A 22,292-nucleotide genomic window follows, 5' to 3' on the forward strand; every position below is an offset into this window, starting at 1 on the left:
ATGTCAAGTATAAACTTTGAAATGATAACGGTTCTCAAGATATAGAGCGGACACAATCTTTACCATAGGACATGGGGTTGTCAACTGAAACCAAAGTTTTTGACCTTGAACTTTGCCCTAGGCAGTCGTTCATAAATTATGACACACCCTCTGGTGTTGGTTCATATACATGTCAAGTATAAACTTTGAAATCATAACGGTTCTCAAGATATAGAGCGGACACGATCTTCACCACAGGACACAGGGTTGTCAACTGAAATGAAAGTTTTTGACCTTGACCTTTGACCTAGGAAGTTTTACATACATCATGACACACCCTCTGGTGTTGGTTAAAATGGATGTCAAGTTTAAACTTTGAAATCATAACGGTTCTCAAGATATAGAGCGGACACGATCTTCACCACAGGACACAGGGTTGTCAACTGAAACCAAAGTTTTTGACCTTGACCTTTGACCTAGGAAGTTTTACATACATCATGACACACCCTCTGGTGTTGGTTAAAATGGATGTCAAGTATAAACTTTGAAATCATAACGGTTTTTAAGATATAGAGCGGACACAAAGTTAAAGTGTTACGGACGGACGGACGGACGGACGGACGGACAGACGGACAGACGGACGGACGGACAGACGGACGGACGGACAGACTGATCACTATAGGGCGACCCGCCTTAGTCGGCGGGGCCCTAATAATATCTTGAATGTTTATTTTATATGAAGGTATTTACGCACTGAAACCTACAACAAGGCTACAAATGGGAAATTATTCTTGCTCAAATTGTGTCAATCAAAATCCATCTATACATCAAGGATCTGAATTTCTCAAGTTAAATCTAAATACATAGCTGCTACTAACATGAGTCTTCCAAAGGAGACATACCAGTATGTCACCTTCAATCTGCCAAAAATAAAAGCAGAATGGAAAAGTCCTGGTTTTGGTCAAAAGAACCCCCAAAAATAGCTCAGATCAATTAAAAAAAAACTGGTGCACAATTTCAAGTTTTGTAGAAAAATCTGCAACTTTGTCAACCTATTTTCTAGAACTTGTTGATTAACAAAGTGTGAAGAGACGAGGCAAGACAAGACCCTTATGTGTTAATATAGTTTTGATATTCAGCAACATACAAAAAGTTTGAAGTATGAAAAAGCAACATCTGGTTTAAATATGTTTTGAATACATACAGCATACCCTACTGGTAATTATTACATACTGTTACATACTGTATATGTTTCATTATTTGCAATGTACAAACAACCATTAATGTTTCAAATAAATATCTTTTTTTGTTTATAATACACTTATACCCCGCCACATTATTTAAGTATGTGCCTGTCCCAAGTCAGGAGCCTGTAATTCAGTAGTTGTGTGTGTTTATGTGTTACCTATTTGTTTTTCGTTCATTTTTTTATATAAATATTAAGGCCGTTAGTTTTCTCGTTTGAATTGTTTTACATTGTCTTATCAGGGCCTTTTATAGCTGACTATGCGGTATGGGCTTTGCTACATACCACATCTTCTTTTTTATATTAACAAATGACCTAACATACACTTAAAACATTAACTTATCATAACAAACTGTATTAAGATAAAAAATATACATCATGTGTATTTATTACTGCAAATATTAGACAACCAAAGACAATGTAAAATTAAGTATTGCAATTACCGGTATTGAAATTTGATTCAGAATTGATATAAAACATCAGAAGAATGTAATTCTTGTAGGTCAACAATTTATACTTTTCAAAATTATTGTGGATATAAAAAATTCAGTAACAACAAAAGTCAAAAAAATTAATCAAATTACTTTTACTATTTACTTATTAGATAGTAAGAAAGGAATCTATTGGCTCGGTTTTTAAAGGGAAAACAATCAGTTAAGTTGTACCATTTAAGTCATGATGTTTTACTTAGATAAAACTTTGTACCTTGAAAGATCAGAATAGAAATTGATGGGATATTTCACATGTTTACATGTCTGTCTTAACATAAGTTAATCACTTTCATGTAAATATAAAAAACGATGCAGGGGTATTTTGGACAAGGTTCTTTGGGGGTAGGTTGGGCCTGGGTAAGAACAATACACACTTGTTCTAAAATAGACTCCACTGCAGTCTTCTAAAATAAAAAATCAGATAAATTGTAGTATTTAAACTATACGAACTACTATAACAAGAGTGTAATGAATTAAAATCTATTAGGAAGACAAATTTAATAAGAGGTAATTTTGCTGAAGATTATTTTAATTATAATAAACTCCTATTTTTCTTCCTCTTATTATTCTATTACATTTTATAAATACTTATACATATAGTTGCACTAACTTATCATTTTAAACACAGCTAAAAAAGGATTCAGTACATTAAATTAAACAATTCATACATTCAGGCTTAAAAATAATTTAATACTGTGAGACAGGCTATACATTAAAATCTGAACTAATTTTCTTGGCAACCTCTTTAAGTTGTTGCATTCTAGTTCGTATATCATTACTATTGTTTGTAGGTACTTCGTTTATATTCTGAAGTGACCTAGGTTTTAAAGGTGTTCCACCTTCAAATAAAACACCACCTTTCAGAGGTACAAATGAATCGTCTAAATTATCAATTAAATCGGAATCATCTTTTGAATCAGGATTTAGAAACTCATTCGAACTAATTTCCAGTAATTTTCCTTCAAGTTCTCCAATAGATTTTTCTAACTCTTTCAATTGTGTTTTATTCTCTGTCAACTGTTGTTTCGTCTCTGCTTGACGAATGTTTTCCACCCTTAATGGAAGACTTTGACTAAATATTTCATCTAAATCATGTTTTGCCTCCTCTAATTTTTTCACATCATAAGTTTGAAATAAATTCACCTCTGATTTTGGTGTGAACGACATCAAATCAAAACCTACACTTTCACGATTAATAGCTTTGTTAGAATAATTTGAAGTGTCATTCGGCATTTCTGCACCATAACTTTCACAGAAAGAATCTTCTAATGGCATATCAGGCATTTCTATGTCTTCTAGACCAATTCCATCACCTGCTCCCTGCAAATCAAAGCTATTACCTGTAAAAAGAATAAATAAATATATAATTAATAATATAATCAATATAAACTGCAATTGCACATGATGTTCATAAATGTTTCTTGTTTCTCATTTTTATAATGACTGTTTGTTTCCTGTCTAAATTGTTTTACACTAGTCATTTTGAGGCCCCTTATAACTTGTTATTCAGTGTGAGCCTTGAGGCTCTGTGTTTAAGGACGTACTTTGACCTATAATTGTTTTACTTTTTTCTCATTGTGACTTGGATGGAGAGTTGTCTCATTGGCACTCATACTTCATATTCTCTTATCTATAAACAGGCTTGCAGTTTTGAAAATCCCTTACATGGTACCACTTAACATTTATAAGTTCCAGAACAAATATCTTTCCTAAATAGAGAATACGAGTAATAAGAGGAGAAAAATATTCAATACTCTGTGCCTATAATGAAAATTGTAAAGAGTTCCAATGAACCGTGTGTCTTGACTACTATACAATATTTTTACAATATTTACAATATTTTTATTTTCCAAATTAAAGGGCCCATTAAGAGCATAACATTAATTACAACATGACATAAACATTACAGAGTGATTAAAGAAACATAAAATAATAATTGAAATTCAAATGCATGAAGAAAGGATCAGTGGTCAAGGGGAGATAATTTTGATATATTTTAGAGTATCTAACTAATTTTCTGATTTTCTTAGTTGCAGGCCTTTATCCAGGTATGCACATAAAATAGATAAAAATCTGCTATCTTCATTAATCATGACTATAGCTGCTGTCAGTATAAAAGTGTAAAGTGGACTGTAGAAAACTTTTTTATTTTAAATTTAGTATAAATGATTTTCATCTATTATTAAATATTCTGGATTCATTTATTTTCCTTGATTGAGGGGAAAATGCATATTAATGAATATTTGAGATTATGCATTTACCAAAATCTGCACACAAGCCTATAGAAAATGAAAACTTTGTTAAACATTTTAGTTCCTGGTTTACCATAACTAATGAAATCCATGAACATTTGTACCCCATGAATAATAATAATTCATACGAACAGGTAAACCTTGCAAGGATCCAATATGCCAAATATTGTCCTGAAAATTTCATGTACGTGTCTTAAGTCTTAAGAACATTGTCACAAGTTGTATCTTAATGATTTCAATATTTGGATAATTGGATGTTTACAACAGTATAACTCAACAAGGTCTATTGTTGAAGACTATATGTTGCTTCTAGATGATTTTGAATATTATTTTTGTTGGATCACTTTCTTATTGACCTATACCCCAATTTGGTGAACTATACAGGTACATATAAATCAGTTATGAATAATTCATGATCACATACAATTGTGTTTGCTAGAAAAACAAATATACCTGCTTGCAGGTCATAAAAACTATCATCAATACCTGCTGCTCTCCCTTTACTGTTATTTGACCTTGAAAAGTTATCTGAGTGAGGCTTATTGCTACCTAAAGAAATATAACAATATGTCAATATTCTACATGCAGGAAGGTCAAACCTTTAGATTTTTCACATTTTTTTTAATTTTTAACTGCCTCAAATCTAATAAAATTTTCTAATTGGTATAATTATCATTTAACTAATTTGAACAAGATAATCTTTATATAAAAACAACTTCGTATAAATTTTACATCAATAGAATGGAAATTTCAATATCCATCAGATACCATACTTAAAAGGCTTTGCTCATTGCTGAAGGTTATACAGTGACATCTCCTTTGCTCATTGTTGAAAGTTATACAATGACTTATAGTTGTTAATTTCTGTGTCATTTTGGTTTCTTGAGGAAAGTGCTCTCATTGGCAATCATACCACATCTTCTTTTTTATATTGATGAAAAATTATTGGACAAATTTTAGAAAAAACAAATTATTCAGTTTACATATCACAGAAGAGTTTATAGTGTGTTCAGTTGTATAGAAAATATAACCAGATTCCACAAATATAATAATAATTACTTTTATGTAACGGTGAATCCTCAACATCAGACATTGCTTCTTTAAACATTCGTCTTATTTCATCCTTCAGAGGGCTTCTTGGAATTACCTCTTGTGTAATGAAAGCTTTTTGTTCTGAAATATAAAATATGAATTTAATCATATAATAATATTCTGATGTACTGTGAAAGTAGTTTTATTCGTGTTGTAATAATTTCATGGTCGTACACAGAATACAGGCATATTATCTAGAGCATACATAGAATATCAGCAAACACATTGTAACATATACATACAACTTCAGACAGGATTTTTACCCTTTTATTCTTACACAAACCTAAACTGTATGACTTTATAACCTTTTAATTATGGTGAAAACCTATTATATTAAAAGACAACTGAGGATGATATGCAATGATGACACCTTTTCAAGTAAAAAAATCTTTGCAACTCAAAATTCAACAGGTGCTTTCCCTATCACAAGGTCACGTTTCATCTACTGAAAGGATTTCTTCAAAAGACAGAAAAAAGTCATAAATTGAAAACAAAAAAACAGTAAATTTATTTTCTTCAGCAACGCTACAGCATTCTCACAGCAGCAGTTACTGCTAAATATTCAGTACTGTAAATTCAGAAATTATTGCGTGAATTTATTATTGCGATTTCAGACTAAAATGCGATTTTAATTTTTGCGATATTCAGAAAAATCCTGTTTGATTCAAACAAAAAATTTCAAAATACGAGTTTTAATTATTGCGCATTTTTCGCAATAATAAAAACATCGCAATAATTTCTGAATTTAAAGTATATTTTCAAATAATGGCATGGAATGAATCAAAAAGTTGTTCCACACACTATAGATTAATTACCTTCAAATTTTTTGGATAAGGTTTCATATTGTGTGTCCTCCTCTGCCTCCTCTGAGGAGAGTAAACCTTCGGGTTGTTCTAAGTAGAAATCATCCTCTTCGTCTTTTGGAAAAACTTCCTCCTCCAACATTTTGTCTGATTCCTCTTTTTCAGAATCAAAACTTTCCAATAACTCAGCCACAGGAGACGGCGGTCTTTGTATTTGAAAACTGTTCTCTATTGATTTAAATTTAGATGTTGTAGAATTATCTTCTGGGTCAGTCTCAATATCATCTAAAGTTTCTCCTACAGGAGATTTGGGACGATTTTCTACTAAATATTTGTCTTTTTGCAACTCTGAACCATTACTTATTTTTCCCTCATTATAATTGTTAATGGCATCACTTGACAACACCCTGTCATTCTGAAGTGCCATTTGGTTTGAACTTGAAGTTGTATTTTTGGATCTATTTAAAGTTTTCGAAACATTCTGATAACCAAAGGTTGGATTGTCCTTTTGAATGTGTAAGCCATGATCACTCATGTTGAAACTATGTTCAGCTGACTTTTGACCTCTAGAAGACCTTGACCTGTCAGACTGGGGACTACTTTCATTGGACATTGCCTCTCTAAACATCATTTTAACTTCAACACTAATAGGACTTCTTGGGATTTCTGCTTTTGTTCGAAATGCATCTGCACCTGAAAGTAAGACATTTACAGTACTATCAGCATGCAAAACCTCATTCTTAAATAAACTGAGTTAAAGATATTTACAAATTCTAATTTTAAATATTAATCATACAAATCATAACAGGCTAATTCCTGGCTACTTTGTTGTCAAGTGTGCAAAACCTAGAGACCTTTTGTTTTGTGATATTCACCAACTACTTCAAAACGATCAAAAAGTTCAAAATGATCAATTCACATAAACAATAAAAGTATTAAAATGAAATTTGAAGTTGTAAATAATTGTTTATTCATAGTTCAAAAATTGTATTGTTTAACACAACAAACATTAGCAGAGGATTTTTCAAAGTTATCTTGCCTACCTTTTCCCCCTTTTATTTTTAGAATAGAAGTCAATCAGTAAGTCTGTTTTCTTTAAAAGACTTCTCTTTATAGAAAAAAAATAATCAATATCTATCATTCCTTGTATTATCCTACTGAAATGAAAACTAACATTCTATAATGTTTAAAAGACTATAACCATTTAATAATTTGTAAAAGAACCTCCAAATTTCAAAATTTATAAATACATATCTCACACAATTAAAACACATTAATTATTTAATTTACCCGACATCCCAGGAGACATAACCATTCCAAATCCCATAACTTCATCTACTATCATGTCTGATGGTGACCTATGACCTTGTCTTGGTGTGACCTCTGCTGACCTTTGTCCTTGTCTGGGTGACATAAATGGAGAATTGTAACTTTTGTTCCTAGGGGTTACAGGCTCAGAGTCAGATCGTGGAGACAGCTTAGGAGTTATGGTCCCTGACGTTTGAGTTATATTACTCTTGTTTATGTTTCTGACGCTGTGAAATGATTGCTCACTGTGGGAGGGTGAATTTTTCAGCTGTGATATTAATGTCTCTGGCTGTTGTATCATTCCTTCCCAATCTAAATTACAATGCAAATATACAAACTATCAATAGTTAATGAGTTCATCAAAATAAAAAAGTATATACTAAGCATCAGAAAACTTCTGGATAGTAAACTAGAGGCTCTACTTGGGTTTTTGAATTCATATAAAAAAAGTTAAAGTTTGGTTTAATATTGCATTCCGTTCAGTGGTTCTCTTAGAAGAAAACTTTTGTATGCATTTCCCATAGGGTCCTATCATCCTATCATCCTATATAAAACTAAGTCCCCCACTGGCGGACAACTTGAATGATGGATTGGCTACAAAGTAACAACACTTGGTCAGCACCTCATAAAGACAATTCATGCCATGTTTGGTTCCATTCCATTTAGTGGTTCTCTAGAAGAAGTTCAAAATGTAAAAAGTTAACGATGACAACGGACGACGGACGCCAAGTGATGAGAAATGCTCACTTGGCCCTCCGGTCCAGATGAGCTTAAAAAGGGTTATGTACGGCAAAAATGCTTTTATTTCAGGCGTCACCCTTATCTCTCTTCTTTGACAACAAAAAAACATTTGATTATTTAACTTTGATTATTTTTATGTTTAATTTTTATTGTGTTGCTCATCTCTTACTTGAATGTAAGCACAAAAGAAATACAACTATCAGAGTTTTCATCAGTAGCATTCCTCTAACAGGGATATTTTTTCTTACTTTGGTAAAAAAAAATACAGACTATCAGAGATTCTATCCGGATATTTTCACTATTTCATTAATGAAATTGAATTAATATATGTAGACTGTGATATGAAGCATTGCTTTCAAACATTACTGTGTTATTTTTCATGACTAATGCAGAATTTTATATATATCCATACCACAATGATTTCCTGTTGGTCTAGCAGCTCGTGTTGGTGTAGAATGCAAGTGACCTCTAACATCTACTGTCCTAGAATTTGAACTTTCTGTTTTTGTTTTCTTTGGTAATTTTGTATTGACCCTACAATAAATTTGATTCAATTGAATAAGATACATACACAAATTTATTGTCTTTTTCTGCATGTTTCTGTTTGATTTATTTCTATCACTTTCTAATAAAAATAAAAGTTCTGGCTGCTTTTTTATAATACAAACATTGATATAATATAAAGGTCAATTCTGAAATGAAATGGACACTTCAGCAGATACATCGAAATTTAAGTGCTCACATTTTTTTGGATAAGGATACATTTGTATAAATATGTCATTCATAACACTGTATGAAAATGCATGAATTTGAATGTTTCTTCTTTAGACATTTTTATTTTGAAATAAACTATGGACCTGTAAAATAAACCTCAAGATTGCTATCATTAAGAATAAAGACCTGTACTTGTACTAATACAAATCACACCGTTTCTTACATAAATCTTCAAACGTGCCAGATTATATATATCGAAATTTTGTGGGTCTTACACTTCATCATTCAGAGATTAGCTTGTAACCAACAGCATCAGCAATGCCTTATTTTTAGTTAGATAATATCCATCAAATTTTGGTGAAAAACTGCTCTATTTCTTCCTTGCCTAGTCTACATACTTCTTTTCAATTGAAAAGCCTCAATAAATTTTTTAATGTATCTCAGAACAAGTCGCATGTTTGAATAATCAAACTCATTTTAAGATGTTTCATATGTGTCAGATACAAGAATTCAAGTTTGAAGATGTTGATTATGTGCTTCAATAATGAAGAAAAATCTTCTAGTACTGGTAGTTGTAGTTTATACCTTCCTGTTTTTCTTGCATCCTGTTTAACAGATCCAGCATACATTGGGGTACCTTGGAAAAGATTATGTGGACCCTTTCTAACAGTCCCAGTAACATTATCTGCAATTCTAGACACTGCCTCTGGTGTGGTCACTGTAATAAATTTCAAACTATCAGTAGTGGCCATGAGTAGTACAAAGCATCAAATTTAAACCAAAATTGTCATGAATCTAATCATTTTCATATTAGCTTTTGAAAACATCACTGAGAATGCCTTTTATACTGAAAATGCAAATTGGATTCATGCTCTGAATTAGGCTTTGCAGTATTTCTATGTTTTTATGTTTTACAATTAAAAGTATGTTTTTGATTAATTTGAATGTCTATACACAATATTACTCAAGTGTGATGTCAGATGTGGTTTCAAACTGTTCTCACTAATAATGTTAATACATCTTTATATCTTAATTCCACTTCAAGGTCTGGATTTTTGTAATTTTTTACCTTTTTAATTGACAATTTTATTTCTAAATATGTCAATTTTCTATATGATATTAATCTCCTTCCCTGGTGGAGATGTATGATTGTGTGACAAAATTTTCCCAAACCACAAATAGCTTCTGTCATACGTATCCTTCAATTGAAATTCTAACTGAAGGGAATAGAATGCTTTAATGTATCAGTGTGAAGTAAAATCAATAAATATTGCATTAATAACGCATCGGTTGTAGTTGATAATACAATAATTATTACAATTCTGGATAATGGGAGATAACTCCAATTCTTAAAAATAAATTTAACAATGTCATCATTTATATTTTTAGAACAGATATTAGATTCTGTACCTTGCAAAAGTTATGAAACTTTCTTGACAGGTGAAGCATTATTTTGTGACTATCTGAGCATATACTACATTGATAAATTTCTGAAAATGTTCATGGATAGGATGTATAGAATGTTATGACCAATGCACTATATTTTGGGTATCAAAAAAGTAATGATAAGCTTTGGAAGATTATTGCAATCTTTAACCAAAAACTAAAAGAAGAATGTGTCTGAGGACACCAATGCTGCCACTCAAGCTTGCTTTTTAATCAAGAGAGTGACGGACAAAAGAACAGATGGATAGATGGTCAAGGGTAACACTTAATGCCTCCTTTGGCTTGCACTGCTTGCAGCAAGGGCATAAAAACACTGACAAAAGTCCACAAACCTTTTCTTTATAACTTTGAACTGTTGAAAAACTAACCAACATATTTCAAATTAAGATATTAAATGAACTTGATGTGTAGTTTTGGTTGCTGTTTCATTGACATTATAAATCTCCTTTTATTCCATTTCTAATTTTATCTATATATGAATAAGGTCAAGCATCCTTGGTGGTCAAGATGTGTCTCTTTGTGACACGGTGATGACTGCTGTACCCCTATTTTGACAATTTTAACCTATTATGTTTTTTTTATGCATCGTTGTGTATATAATGGAGTTTGATGAGACCGTCATACAAGTGAGAGGTTTAGCGCTATGAAACCAGGTTTGTTCCACTATTTTCTACATTTGAAAATGCCCGTACCAAGTCAGGAATATTATACTGTAAACTCATAAATTAATGTGAGGTTTTTATTATTGTTAAATGCTAAAAAAGACATGCATTTTGAAATATATTATATGAATTAAACAGGATTTTTCTTAAAAATTGTAAAAATTAAAATCGCATTTAAGTCTAAATGACAAAATTGAAATAATAAATGCATGCAATAATTTCTGAATTTACAGTAGTTGTTGTCCATTCGTTTGATGTTTTATCGTTTGATTTTGCCATTTGGTTGAGACAACCTGTATTGGATTTTCATTGGAGTTCCTTGGAGTTCTGTATTTTTGTGATTCTGCATTTTGCAGCACATTTAGCTTTTGACAACATTAACCATTAACCTGTGTTCTACATTTTGCTACAATGACTGTCAAAGATAAACATCAGCATGTTTAGATCCTATCACTGTTAAAACAAGACCAATACCCTGTCAAGACCGGTGTTGATGCATGCAATTAATTAAAGTAACATGTATACTGAAGCATAACTGATTATTATAAAATCATTCTATATCATAAAAGCCAAGAAAAGATTGACAAAGCTTTACTACACAAAGTTTTTTTGACAGAAGGACGGACAGATGGACTCAAAAGGTGACTAAACCTGCTCTCAACTTCGACGACGAAGGTAAAAACCAGACACATTTATCTTCTTATACATGATGGGAGTCCTCAGACAAATCCTGAATATCTGTTCTTTCTCTCATCATACATAGCCATGACTCCGTACAAATCAACTGTAAAATTATATTAAACCCAAACAATGTTTTATGTACATACCATCATCAGGAGAAAGTTTAATTGCAGTGCCCTCTGGTGTGATTTCGGTTGTTTTTCTTGGTGTGAAAGATACAGGTGGAGAAGGTTCCATCAAACCCATACCTACAGACTAATAACAAACATGGCTGACAAATAAAGTTGACAAATATGACATTCATTCAGAAATGATAATTGAGTGAAGATTTATGGTCTGAATTTATTATCATTTCATGGCTTTTTCACCAATGTAAAAAAATATCTAATATAAATATACAATCATAGATTCCATATTCATTTTTACAAATAAAGAGAAATTTCGAAAAACTTGGATTTTACGGACATGTGGTATAATTGATTGCAAATGAGACAACAATCCACCAGAGTTCAAATGACATGGAAGTAAGCAATTATGTCTATATAAATAATGTCCTGCTTTGAATCAAGTGTTATATACTAAAGTTTTGTAATAGAAAATATGAAAATCAATCATATAGTTTTTGTTTATCATAATTCATCTAAAACGTAGGATCCATCCAAATGATAATTCTTAATAATAACTATAAATAGAAGATATCAAATTGCTTGTGAACAAAATTGGCAATTCTACTGCTTGAAATAATTTGAATATAAAAAAGAAAACAGAAGCCAAAATTCTAAAATTTTATTCGCAAAAAAGTTATTAAATTTGTATAAATTGCACAAATCTGAAGAAATCCAAATTATTTAAAATTTACAAACATCTAAACTAAAAGAAATGCAGGAGCAGTGTCAGTTTCTTCCTACCACAATTTGAACAAAACTTTGACGACTTACAGTAGTTCGTAAGCTCCGTGGAGTACTGGAGATAGTCACTTCCTTATCAACTTTATTCCTCAGATAGTCTATCGATTCCTTGAGCTCAGGCAAGATACTTGCTATTTGCTCCTTTAATGACTGTGTATTGAAAAGATAAGCTGTACTTGTATGTACTTTATCTGTTACGGCTTTCACTTCCTCCTCAAATTTTGGAACACCAGCTGAAAAGGGAATTAACTTTTAGTCAAACATAGAACTAATGATATAGAAAAAAGACCCAACATTATCTCATGCAAACTAATTTTCTTCTTGAAAAAACACACTAGTGATACTACATTGATACATTTTGCTAGAACCTGAATGTTTTGCTACAAACAAGTGCTATTATATTTCAATTCCCAGTCAGAAAAACAGTTTAATGCAAATATCATGTTTAGAAATAAAGTTCTGATATTTTTTGGCTGTCAATTGATGATGATGGATGAAGACAAAGGCAAAGGCGACGATGATGATGATGATGGATAGCTGTTTAGTCCAGGTAGCAAATAAATTTTTGTCTAAATTTATGTTTGCCCAAAACAGCTATTTTTTCTGATTCAGTAAAGGTGTTACTAACATCTAAAAAATAATTCTCTTTTATTCAGAACATTCTATAAGGTATATCATAAGACATGGTTTAAAACCAAGTTCAACCATTACTTTTATCTGACAGACTACTGGATGAGATTTTGACAAACATATCCATTTACTCACCTTGATGTATTTTTTCTATATACAAATGAAGACATAAATTCCATAGCTGTATTATACTAACAAGGTTCAGCTTTCCATGGTGGAAATTACTGTCTACATGTCTCTGAAATATACAAAATACTTCTATCATAGCATAACTGTACAGAGATCGCGAAAATGGTCGGTCCTGTCAGTCAAAATAAGGCTCGGACCAGTATTTTGAAAGCTAGTGCCGGTCTTGATGACCGATGTAAAAACGGCCATTGCAGTTCTTTTTTTCGGTAGTTAGTTGTACCGCAACTAATTCCAATACGTGTTTACATCAGTCATCAAATGAACCTACTGCTAATTTCTGGTACTGGTTTCCTTATATAAACAAACAGAAACCAAAGTGGCTATCTACACGTGTCTTGCTAAATTTGTTCATGTAGCCATCCCAGGCAAACAATTGGCGATTGAATCCTTCATGGGGATAACAAATTTTGAGAAAGTGATTCAGATGATGAAATGGATAGCTAAGATGACTTTAAATAAGAACAATCAAAAGAACAGAACTGGCCCTTTATTGTTAATTTGTCTGTCGCTGTAAAAAATAAAACCGTAATATTTATAAAGTTATTTTTCGATAAAATATGTTATAATTTTTACTTCAGTATCAAATTGACAGTATTTTTAGGACTGGTTAAAATTTTGTAGGACTGACAAATAATCTGGCTTTCTCTGTCCCATGACCGACTGGTCAAAAATCCTTTTCACGAACTTTGATAACATTAATCACATACAATCACACATGGCTTAATCAAATCTAATTTCACGCCTGTACTAGCCCAGATTACCTGGACTGTATGTTGTTTTTGTTTGTGCATCAGTTTTCTAGGAGGTGAAGTCTGTTGTGTGGTTATTCCTGTTCTCCTTTTTTATGTGATAAATGCACTGCCTGGTTGTACTTGTAGTCTTAAAATTATCAGCATTCCATACAAATTGGGGATATCAAAATAAGGTGATCACAGTCTGCACTGTTAGCTACTAGTCCAATGCCCCTGACTAGCAAATATTGATTTAGGACGTGAAAATTTTCAAAATTTTATATCGTCATATAAGGAGTTTTGATATTAAGTTTAAGAATGATGAAAAAGTTTTTGGCGCAGACTGTAATCAAACAACAAAAGTTATATATGCTACACAAGACTCACAGTGTTACATCATTTTTAGCATCATTTTCTACACATAAATTATGTTTGATATATATGGAACCTATCTAGTTGAAAGCCAATGGTTGTTATAAATTTAGAAAGTTTGAGCACCTTTTTACTTTAAACTATGTATGTAAAATAAATCATTTTTATCAACATCATTTCTAAGGTATAAGAGTTTGGAAAAACTGACTCCATTAAAAAAAGAAATTAGAAAAAAAATGAAATTAAGTACCATACAAATGTTAATTTTCCTATCCTTTATATTAGGATAGACTGAGGTTGAAATGTTCAGGCAAGTATGCTTCTTTACAAGTGGGTGTAACATACCGTATGTTTTTTTTGTGTTTTTTTTTATGTTTTTTTTTAAATAATGACATGATTGGCAATATAAAATGACTATGTAAAATTTTGTATGTTTATTTTTTTTTTTATCAAAAAAGGTTGTCATAGAGTTTAGACAGTACCATATAAAATAAATGGTGGTATTGCATTATTTATACCTTTCTTATTTCATCTTCACATTCTGTTAGTAACAGATCAGGAACTTTAATGTTGACATCAGAAGCATTTATTTTACATTTGTTCATTGTTTTATCTACTATGGATTCAATAACTTCCCTCTCTGCGGCCTCTCTAATACAGAAATCGTCAAACTGCTTCCATAAGTCACGGACCTATTTAAAAATAGATATTCGTTGTTTAATATGTAAATATTTTTTAATCATATTAATTTATTCTTCTAAATAATTAGTAATAAAATTACTTTGAACATTGCTTTTTTTTATCAAAAGAGAAAATTATCAAACATAGAAATCTCACTTTAATTTATCCTAGAATTCAATTCACTTTTCTTCATATATACCTGAATCTGAAAAACATTTGAAATATATGTTTACTAATAAGTATTTTCAGTAAATGATATTTCACCAAATAGCAAACCAATAAAGTTACCTCTTGAACTCTCTGAGCTCTCTTAATTGACTGAGGATCAAAATCATATTCATATGCATTTGTTGAACGCCTTTTCCTAACCATGGGACTACAATAGAATAACATGAAATTAGTCAAAAACACTTTCACAAGCATACAAATAACTTCAAGGTTAAGTAATATATATATCTGTGTAAAATATTTTCAAATCATAATGCTCAGAACTGTTTACATCTATTCTAAATTTCATTCATCTTGAGTATAACGATGTGCCTTATACTCAACTGAAACATAGTTATTTTTAGTAAATATGGTTATATCATATCATAATTTGAATCTCTAATTTAAATAAAAGCATATATCTTATTGATAAATTGCCTAACATGTATATGAACATGTAGATGGATAAGATGTTCAAAATGTTGACCTCAATGCATAATATTTTTGAGCTTTTAAAATTAGTGATTAGGTCTGGAAACTATAACTAGCAATCTGGTCCCTCTCATGTTTTGATTGCATGAATTCAATCTTTACCCCTAATATCTGTTTTCCTGATATAAAAAAAGATCAATTTCAAGCTTAAACACACATAGATCTTTTGCATGCATTACAGTGGTGTTTGTATGCACTACAAAATGGTAAATAGCAATTACAACATACCTCCCTCTTTCTGCCCCTCTCTCTGTAGTTTTCTGTATCTCTTCCCTAATCTTATGGTTTTTTTCTCTTGCCAATTTGGATAGCTTTCTATAATCTTTAACTAGCTCACTAAAAGAAATAACCTGATGTATTCATATCTTAATAATAAGATATAATGTGTCAATGAAAATAAATATTTTCATGATAATTTATGTGGCAATGTGCAAACTGAATACTGACTCAATCTGATATATTTTGTGGCGGTGGTTTGTATGATAATGAACAAAAATAGAGCATTATTACCCTTAACAATGTATTTAATTCCTTAACAGATTTTCAATAATAAATGAAATATTCAAATTAGAATCTCAATATGTCTTTAAACACTTTCTGTATCACTTGAAATGAGTTTTGTATTGTCCATAAAACGTCTGATTATTACTAGTACTAATACTAGTCTGTTCAAATTTAGTACCGAATGAGTGCATCCATTTATATTAAAATAGACTTTCATTTCTATATTTAACATAAACCTCCAACACGAAGAAATATATATTATCTGATAATAATACTACTCAGTAAATATAAAAATCTCACAATAAAAAATTAATAAGAAATTACAATGAAAACTTTATGACTGTGGATATTTTTCCTTGTAAGACTTTAGATGAAATTGAAAATAATTTGCAGAATTTTATGTCTAAAAATTTATTCTTACTTGGAATATTCTTTCCATTCCCTATTCAGAGCCAGTATAATTTGAGATTCCTCAAGTAAATGTTTCCTGTTCCTAACGATGGAACATTGGACAGAATTCCCAACAGCCTCACCAAGGGAAGCTGTTTGCTGTGTTAATTCTGGGTAGCGTAGATGGTCTTTATCTTTTCCCCCTAGAAAAAAAAACAACTTTTTCTAGAGATTGCAATCTTCCTAAGAGAGTTTTACAATTTTATAACAGGAAACTATCTAATAATTACATCAAATAGATATTTAATAAAATTTTGTATTTTTATCAGCTGAGGCATTCCAAAAGTTGTAATTAATTTCCTTATAAAAAGTTTCATCTATGACGGCACATGCCCTTGTGACATTAAAATATTGCAGAGTTAAACAAATGAAAGGCTTTTTATCTCTAGATATCTCTTGGTTGTAGCATAAAAATGTAAGTACTAAGAATTTCAGACAAGTACAAGATTATATTTTAATCTCACAATCTAAATAGTAAAATAAATATTTATTAGCACTAGGCATTGACATGATACATACCCATTCTTTCAATATCCTGTTGCAGAACATATCTGGAAAAATGAAGTAACAACTGGATAAATTTTTCTCCACCAGGTGACAGGAACAGTGACCCAGTTATCCTGGGTAAATGGGAGTCGGGTTCATTCTGAAACATGTGAAATACATATGATACATTGTACTACCAATCTCATGTATCTTGAGTAACTATGTTTTCATTGATAAAACATTTAAAAAAAACCCACAAATTTAGGCTTTAAAAGTTTTTTAAGGAATGACAAGCTGACTGTCTCTCATAATTATCCCAAATGTTAGCAAACAATTGATAGTCAAGTTCATTTTGCATAAAATTATGGTTGCACTTGAAAATTTTCAATGATTATAAAAAAAAGACAGGAAACATTAAGGTAAACATAGATTTACTTATTGTAAGAATTAAAGATGTATTTTGCCTGCCTTAGCACATGTTAATAGTTGATGGAGGTTAAGTTTAGATGTGTGGACTGTGGATCTATGTATTGATTGGACAGTACTGGAATGGATTGTTTCAAGGAAGTTCAATCAAGGCATATGTCAAATTAACTAACAAGCTGTCACTTATTTTTGTATTCTAAAACACTGCACTACTTATAATGATCCTGCTATACCTATAACCGAGTATTTGTATGTATGTATACCTTTGATATATTATTCAACCAGTTATTACAAGTCCTTCTGTACTGAGCTTCTTGTTGCTTGTCAATTATGGGCCAACAATGTCTAAAGTAAACAAAAAATTAATTTAAAAACATTATTCTATTAAAGATAAAACTATACATTAAATATTTGCAAACATTAATAATTTTCTCACATTCCCCAAACACATGTTTAAGAACAGAAACTAGTAGACGGCAATTTTTATAAGTTATCTTTATGACAATTGAAATGGTCTCAATTTTTCAATTTATAGCCAAATTCCATCAATATGCATGTACATTCTTAACTCTGTACTAGAAGAATGATATTTATCACTGGACGTTGAACACTCATCAATCATGATTTTCTTATCATTTAATAAAATCTGATTTTTTGTTTTGAAGTATATATTTACCTAAACTCCTCTCTGCACATGACTGGGTTTAATTTCTCAAACAGGAAATGTAAAACAACTTCACTGCCCCTCTTATTTGGCAAATCAAACATGTTTCTGTAAAATAAAAAGTAGAAATCAACATTTTACACAACCAAAACTTTTAATAATGTATCTGTATGATCGCCATTCTGAATGTTTAATTTCTACCTAAAAATTAGGAAGCAATACAAAAATATACATGTAAGGCATAAAATGTGCAAAGCTTGTAAGTCTTACAAAAACACTATGTTTTGTACCCCTATTTTTGACATTTTTACTCTTTGAGTATGTTTGTTTTGTTCATGCATCGTTGACAATGTAATGGAATTTGATGCGACTGTCATACAAGTGAGAGGTTTAGCTAGCTATAAAACCAGGTTCAATCCACCATTTTCTACATGAGAAAATGCCTGTACCAAGTCAGGAATATGACAGTTGTTATCCATTCATCGATGTGTTTGAGGTTTTGATTTTGCCAATTGATTATGACTTATATCTAGAAATTGACTATGAGGGTCGGTTGAAAACAAAACTTTACGACAAAAGAGATGATTTCAGCTTCCCAATTGTGAATTTCATTTTTTAAAACAAGAGTTCCAAATGATGAAGATGAAATCATCACTTTGTAAATTTTACGGACGCCATCACGAGTTGGTTGACCATTATGGAATATCCGTTTCACAGATGATATCGGATATGTTCCTTATGTCGTAACTACAATCCCGTTTCATTTTCACGAATGTGACCTACCGAATTAGACTATTTACCCCTATTTGTGATATTTTTACCTATTGCTTTTGTTTGTTTTGTTCACACATCGTTGTGATATAATGGAATTGTATGCCACTGTCATACAAGTGAGAGGTTTAGCTAGCTTTAAAACCAGGTTCAATCCACCATTTTCTACATTAGAAAATATCTGTACCAAGTCAGGAATATGACAGTTGTTATCCATTCGTTTGATGTGTTTGGACTTTTGATTTTGCCTTTTGATTTTTGATTTTCCTTTTTGAATTTTCCTCGGAGTTCAGTATTTTTGTGTTTTTACTTTTTACTTTACACTATACCATTTTCCCCAAAATCTGAAAAAAAATCCATATAAGTTACTCTTCTCCCACCATTCTCAGTGGCGGATCCCGAAATTTTCGTAAGAGGGAGCCCATTTAATACCTTAGAGGGGGCCTGATCCAGTCATGCCTCAGTGACTCCCTATGTAATCAACCAAATTTTCCCCCAAAAAAAGGGGGTGGGCATCCTGGCCTCCCCCATGAATCTGCCTCTAATTCTCAAAGTACTTTGTCTTGGTCGCTATTGTGGGTAGATATACATTTTATGTATTATGTATCCTGGCCTCCCCCATGAATCTGCCTCTAATTCTCAAAGTACTTTGTCTTGGTCGCTATTGTGGGTAGATATACATTTTATGTATTATGTACTTGTAATTTTAAAAATGCATACTTATTAAAGGGAATTTTGTTGTCTTGTCCCTCTGCAGCTGCATCAAATCCCAGCACTTGCAGATTGGTGAAGAAAATCTGCTTCATGTCAAGTGGATCACCCATCATTGCAATTGGTCAACTAACAGCTCTGAAAAATCCAACACAATAAACATATTTTAATAAATATTTTAAAAGCTTGCAACAATGAATAAACACCTGTGTCAAGAGCATGACGAGCGCATGATACTCTCATCGATTTTTCAAAAAATAAAATTCAATCACTTCTCAATGTCATATCAGAAACTCGTGAAAAACTAAAGGGAGGTTATCTAAATAGATATAAAGCAGTCATCAAAGTTTATTGATAGCTGCTTAAAGCATTGACCGAAAAAATCCACACTTTATCACAAATAAAACATAAAACGTAACTTTGAAAACGTAAAATCTAAAATTTATGAAAATCGAAAAGGAGCTTATGTCAACAGATATAAACAATTCACCAGTTTCATGAAAACTGTTGAAAGCATTTTTGAGTTATTGTCTGAAAATTGGAAAATCCCTTTTTTTTTAATAAATATAACCCTATAACTCGAAAAGGTAAAATCTAAATTTTTTAAATGTCAATAGATATATAACCAATTTACCAAAGTTTCTTGCAAATTATTGACATGGTTTTGAGTTATTGTCCGAAAAACTGGAAAAAAATCCCCTTTTTTAAAGAAATAAAACCTAAACTCTGAAACTTAAAATCTAAAATTTATAAAAAAACAAAAGGGAGCTCATGTAAATAGATATAAACAATTCACCAAAGTTTAATGTCAATTGGATCATATATTTTAGAGTTATTGTCAGACATGTTGAAGAAGGACAGACGGACAGACAACAGTATACCATAATATATACGGTAAACAAATGTATAAAAAGAAAAATACCCATATAGCTCTTTTATTTAAAAGGGTAAAAAAAAAATCTAAAATTATATATTCAATCATAGATATCACAACAGTCAATGGATTAAATGTACCCTTTCTTAGGAAGAAACTATTATTAAAACATATTCCACCTAATTAATTTCTAATGCAATAGCATTATCTCATAAAATAAGGATAGTTTAAGAAAGTTATTAAAATTTAAAATTTTGAAAAGTTGACAGGTTTGCATACTTTGTATATATATATATATGTTACAGGGAATTTGTGAAATCAGTGATTTTGTAAAATCACTGAAATTTCAGGGAATTTGTAAAATCACTGAACTGATAAGTGATTTTATAAAATCCCTGATTTTGACCAGTGATTTTACAAAATCCCTGAAATAATTAAGATTTTTTTTACAGATTCACTGATTAAATTCAGGGAATTTGTAAAATACATTCATTCATTTTTATTTAGAATTTCTGTGAAAAAAGACTTCAACGGTAACACTCAATAAGTTTGAGGTTAATCTAGTCTTTATTTAAATATTTAGTGAGCGGCTTTCATGCACAAAACAACTGACATACTGTAGAACAATGGCTCAGGCACAAATGTCTTGAAATCAAGAGCAAACATACACACAAAAGCTACTTCAAATAATTGAGGTAAAATTAAAATGCAACATATGAAAACAGGGAAAATATGATAAACATTTTTTTAATGAGCCACAGAAAGAAGACAAAATAAGCTCTTATCACTGTTATAATTTATTGTAATCAGGGATTTTACAAAATCCCTAGCTCTATTTTCAGTGATTTTGTAAAATCCCTAACAATTTCAGGGATTTTACAAAACCACTGAAACTGTTAGTGATTTTAAACAATCACTGATTAGTCCAGTGATTTTGCAAAATCCCTGATTTTACAAATTCCCTGTAACATATACATCGTACTATATCGTACTATGTAGATATATATACAAAAGAAAGCTTTTTAATATATATGGTGGACATATCTTATTACTATTGACAAGATTAGTAGTGCCTGTGAATACATCTTATCGCTATTTGGAAATCTGCACCGGTTGACTAGAGAACCTATGCCACTTAAACTGTTGACATCTTACAACAATCACTTTATTGGGGCATCAGTGATTCTGTTTTATGACGTCAACCTTTAGGTACCTTTGTGATGCCTGGTGATGGTGGACAAATAGCGACAAGGTGTATGTTTCCTCATGTGCAAAACAGGGAATTACCTAGTCCAAATAAATACTTTGATGTAAGGCGTCAAAGAAAAAAATAATAGCCTTTCAAGACGTCATAATTATTTTGACTAGGAATTACCTGAAAAAAGGCAGGTCTATTTGTTAGTAGTTTTTGATAAATTATGATTATTGTCGTATTACACAATCATGGGTAAGGTTCATAGACCTTCAAACATCCTCATTGATAAAACAAGCACAACAATAGACAAATTAGAAAGTTGAGAATTTTGGATGTTGCAGGCACAGGCATGTCATGTGTATGTCAACAAAATCACCTGCTTCTGCTGCATGCGGATTTGCATTTCGTAATTTAAATGGTTTAGCTTTTTACCTTACTCTTTTCAATTCATAAGAGTGAAATAAATTGATTAGCTCTTATCCTGTTGTCATGTTTAAATTCAACGTAAAAGCAGGTAGTCTTTCGAATGAGCCGCCACAAAAATAAATTTACCGGAAGTAAAAATGTAACACGATTTGATGCACGC

At 31.1% G+C, this 22,292-nt stretch overlaps 1 protein-coding gene across 4 annotated transcripts; it reads right to left on the reverse strand.

Annotated features, from left to right (window-relative positions):
• Positions 1–1,735: 1,735 nt before the first annotated feature.
• Positions 1,736–22,262, reverse strand: LOC143072553 (uncharacterized). Of its 4 annotated transcripts, none has more exons than XM_076247548.1 (19): positions 22,139–22,262; positions 19,647–19,775; positions 18,168–18,263; positions 17,755–17,836; positions 17,099–17,225; positions 16,551–16,722; positions 15,854–15,961; positions 15,215–15,302; positions 14,764–14,937; positions 13,089–13,191; positions 12,354–12,556; positions 11,562–11,670; positions 9,212–9,344; positions 8,325–8,446; positions 7,154–7,483; positions 5,876–6,556; positions 5,028–5,141; positions 4,455–4,517; positions 1,736–3,056 (listed from the first exon to the last, which is right to left on the reverse strand). In XM_076247548.1, the coding sequence occupies exons 2-19, from the start codon at positions 19,751–19,753 to the stop codon at positions 2,422–2,424; spliced, it is 3,447 nt and encodes a 1,148-aa protein (XP_076103663.1). In that variant the 5' UTR covers positions 19,754–19,775; positions 22,139–22,262; the 3' UTR covers positions 1,736–2,421. The 4 variants fall into 4 exon arrangements, with proteins under 4 accessions (XP_076103663.1, XP_076103660.1, XP_076103664.1 ...); XM_076247545.1 differs by having other exon boundaries at positions 4,422–4,517; XM_076247549.1 differs by having other exon boundaries at positions 4,455–4,507; positions 5,024–5,141.
• Between the last annotated feature and the right edge of the window lie 30 nt (positions 22,263–22,292).

This window comes from Mytilus galloprovincialis, chromosome 4, assembly GCF_965363235.1.
Source record: "Mytilus galloprovincialis chromosome 4, xbMytGall1.hap1.1, whole genome shotgun sequence".
Taxonomy (NCBI): Eukaryota; Metazoa; Mollusca; class Bivalvia; order Mytilida; family Mytilidae; genus Mytilus; species Mytilus galloprovincialis.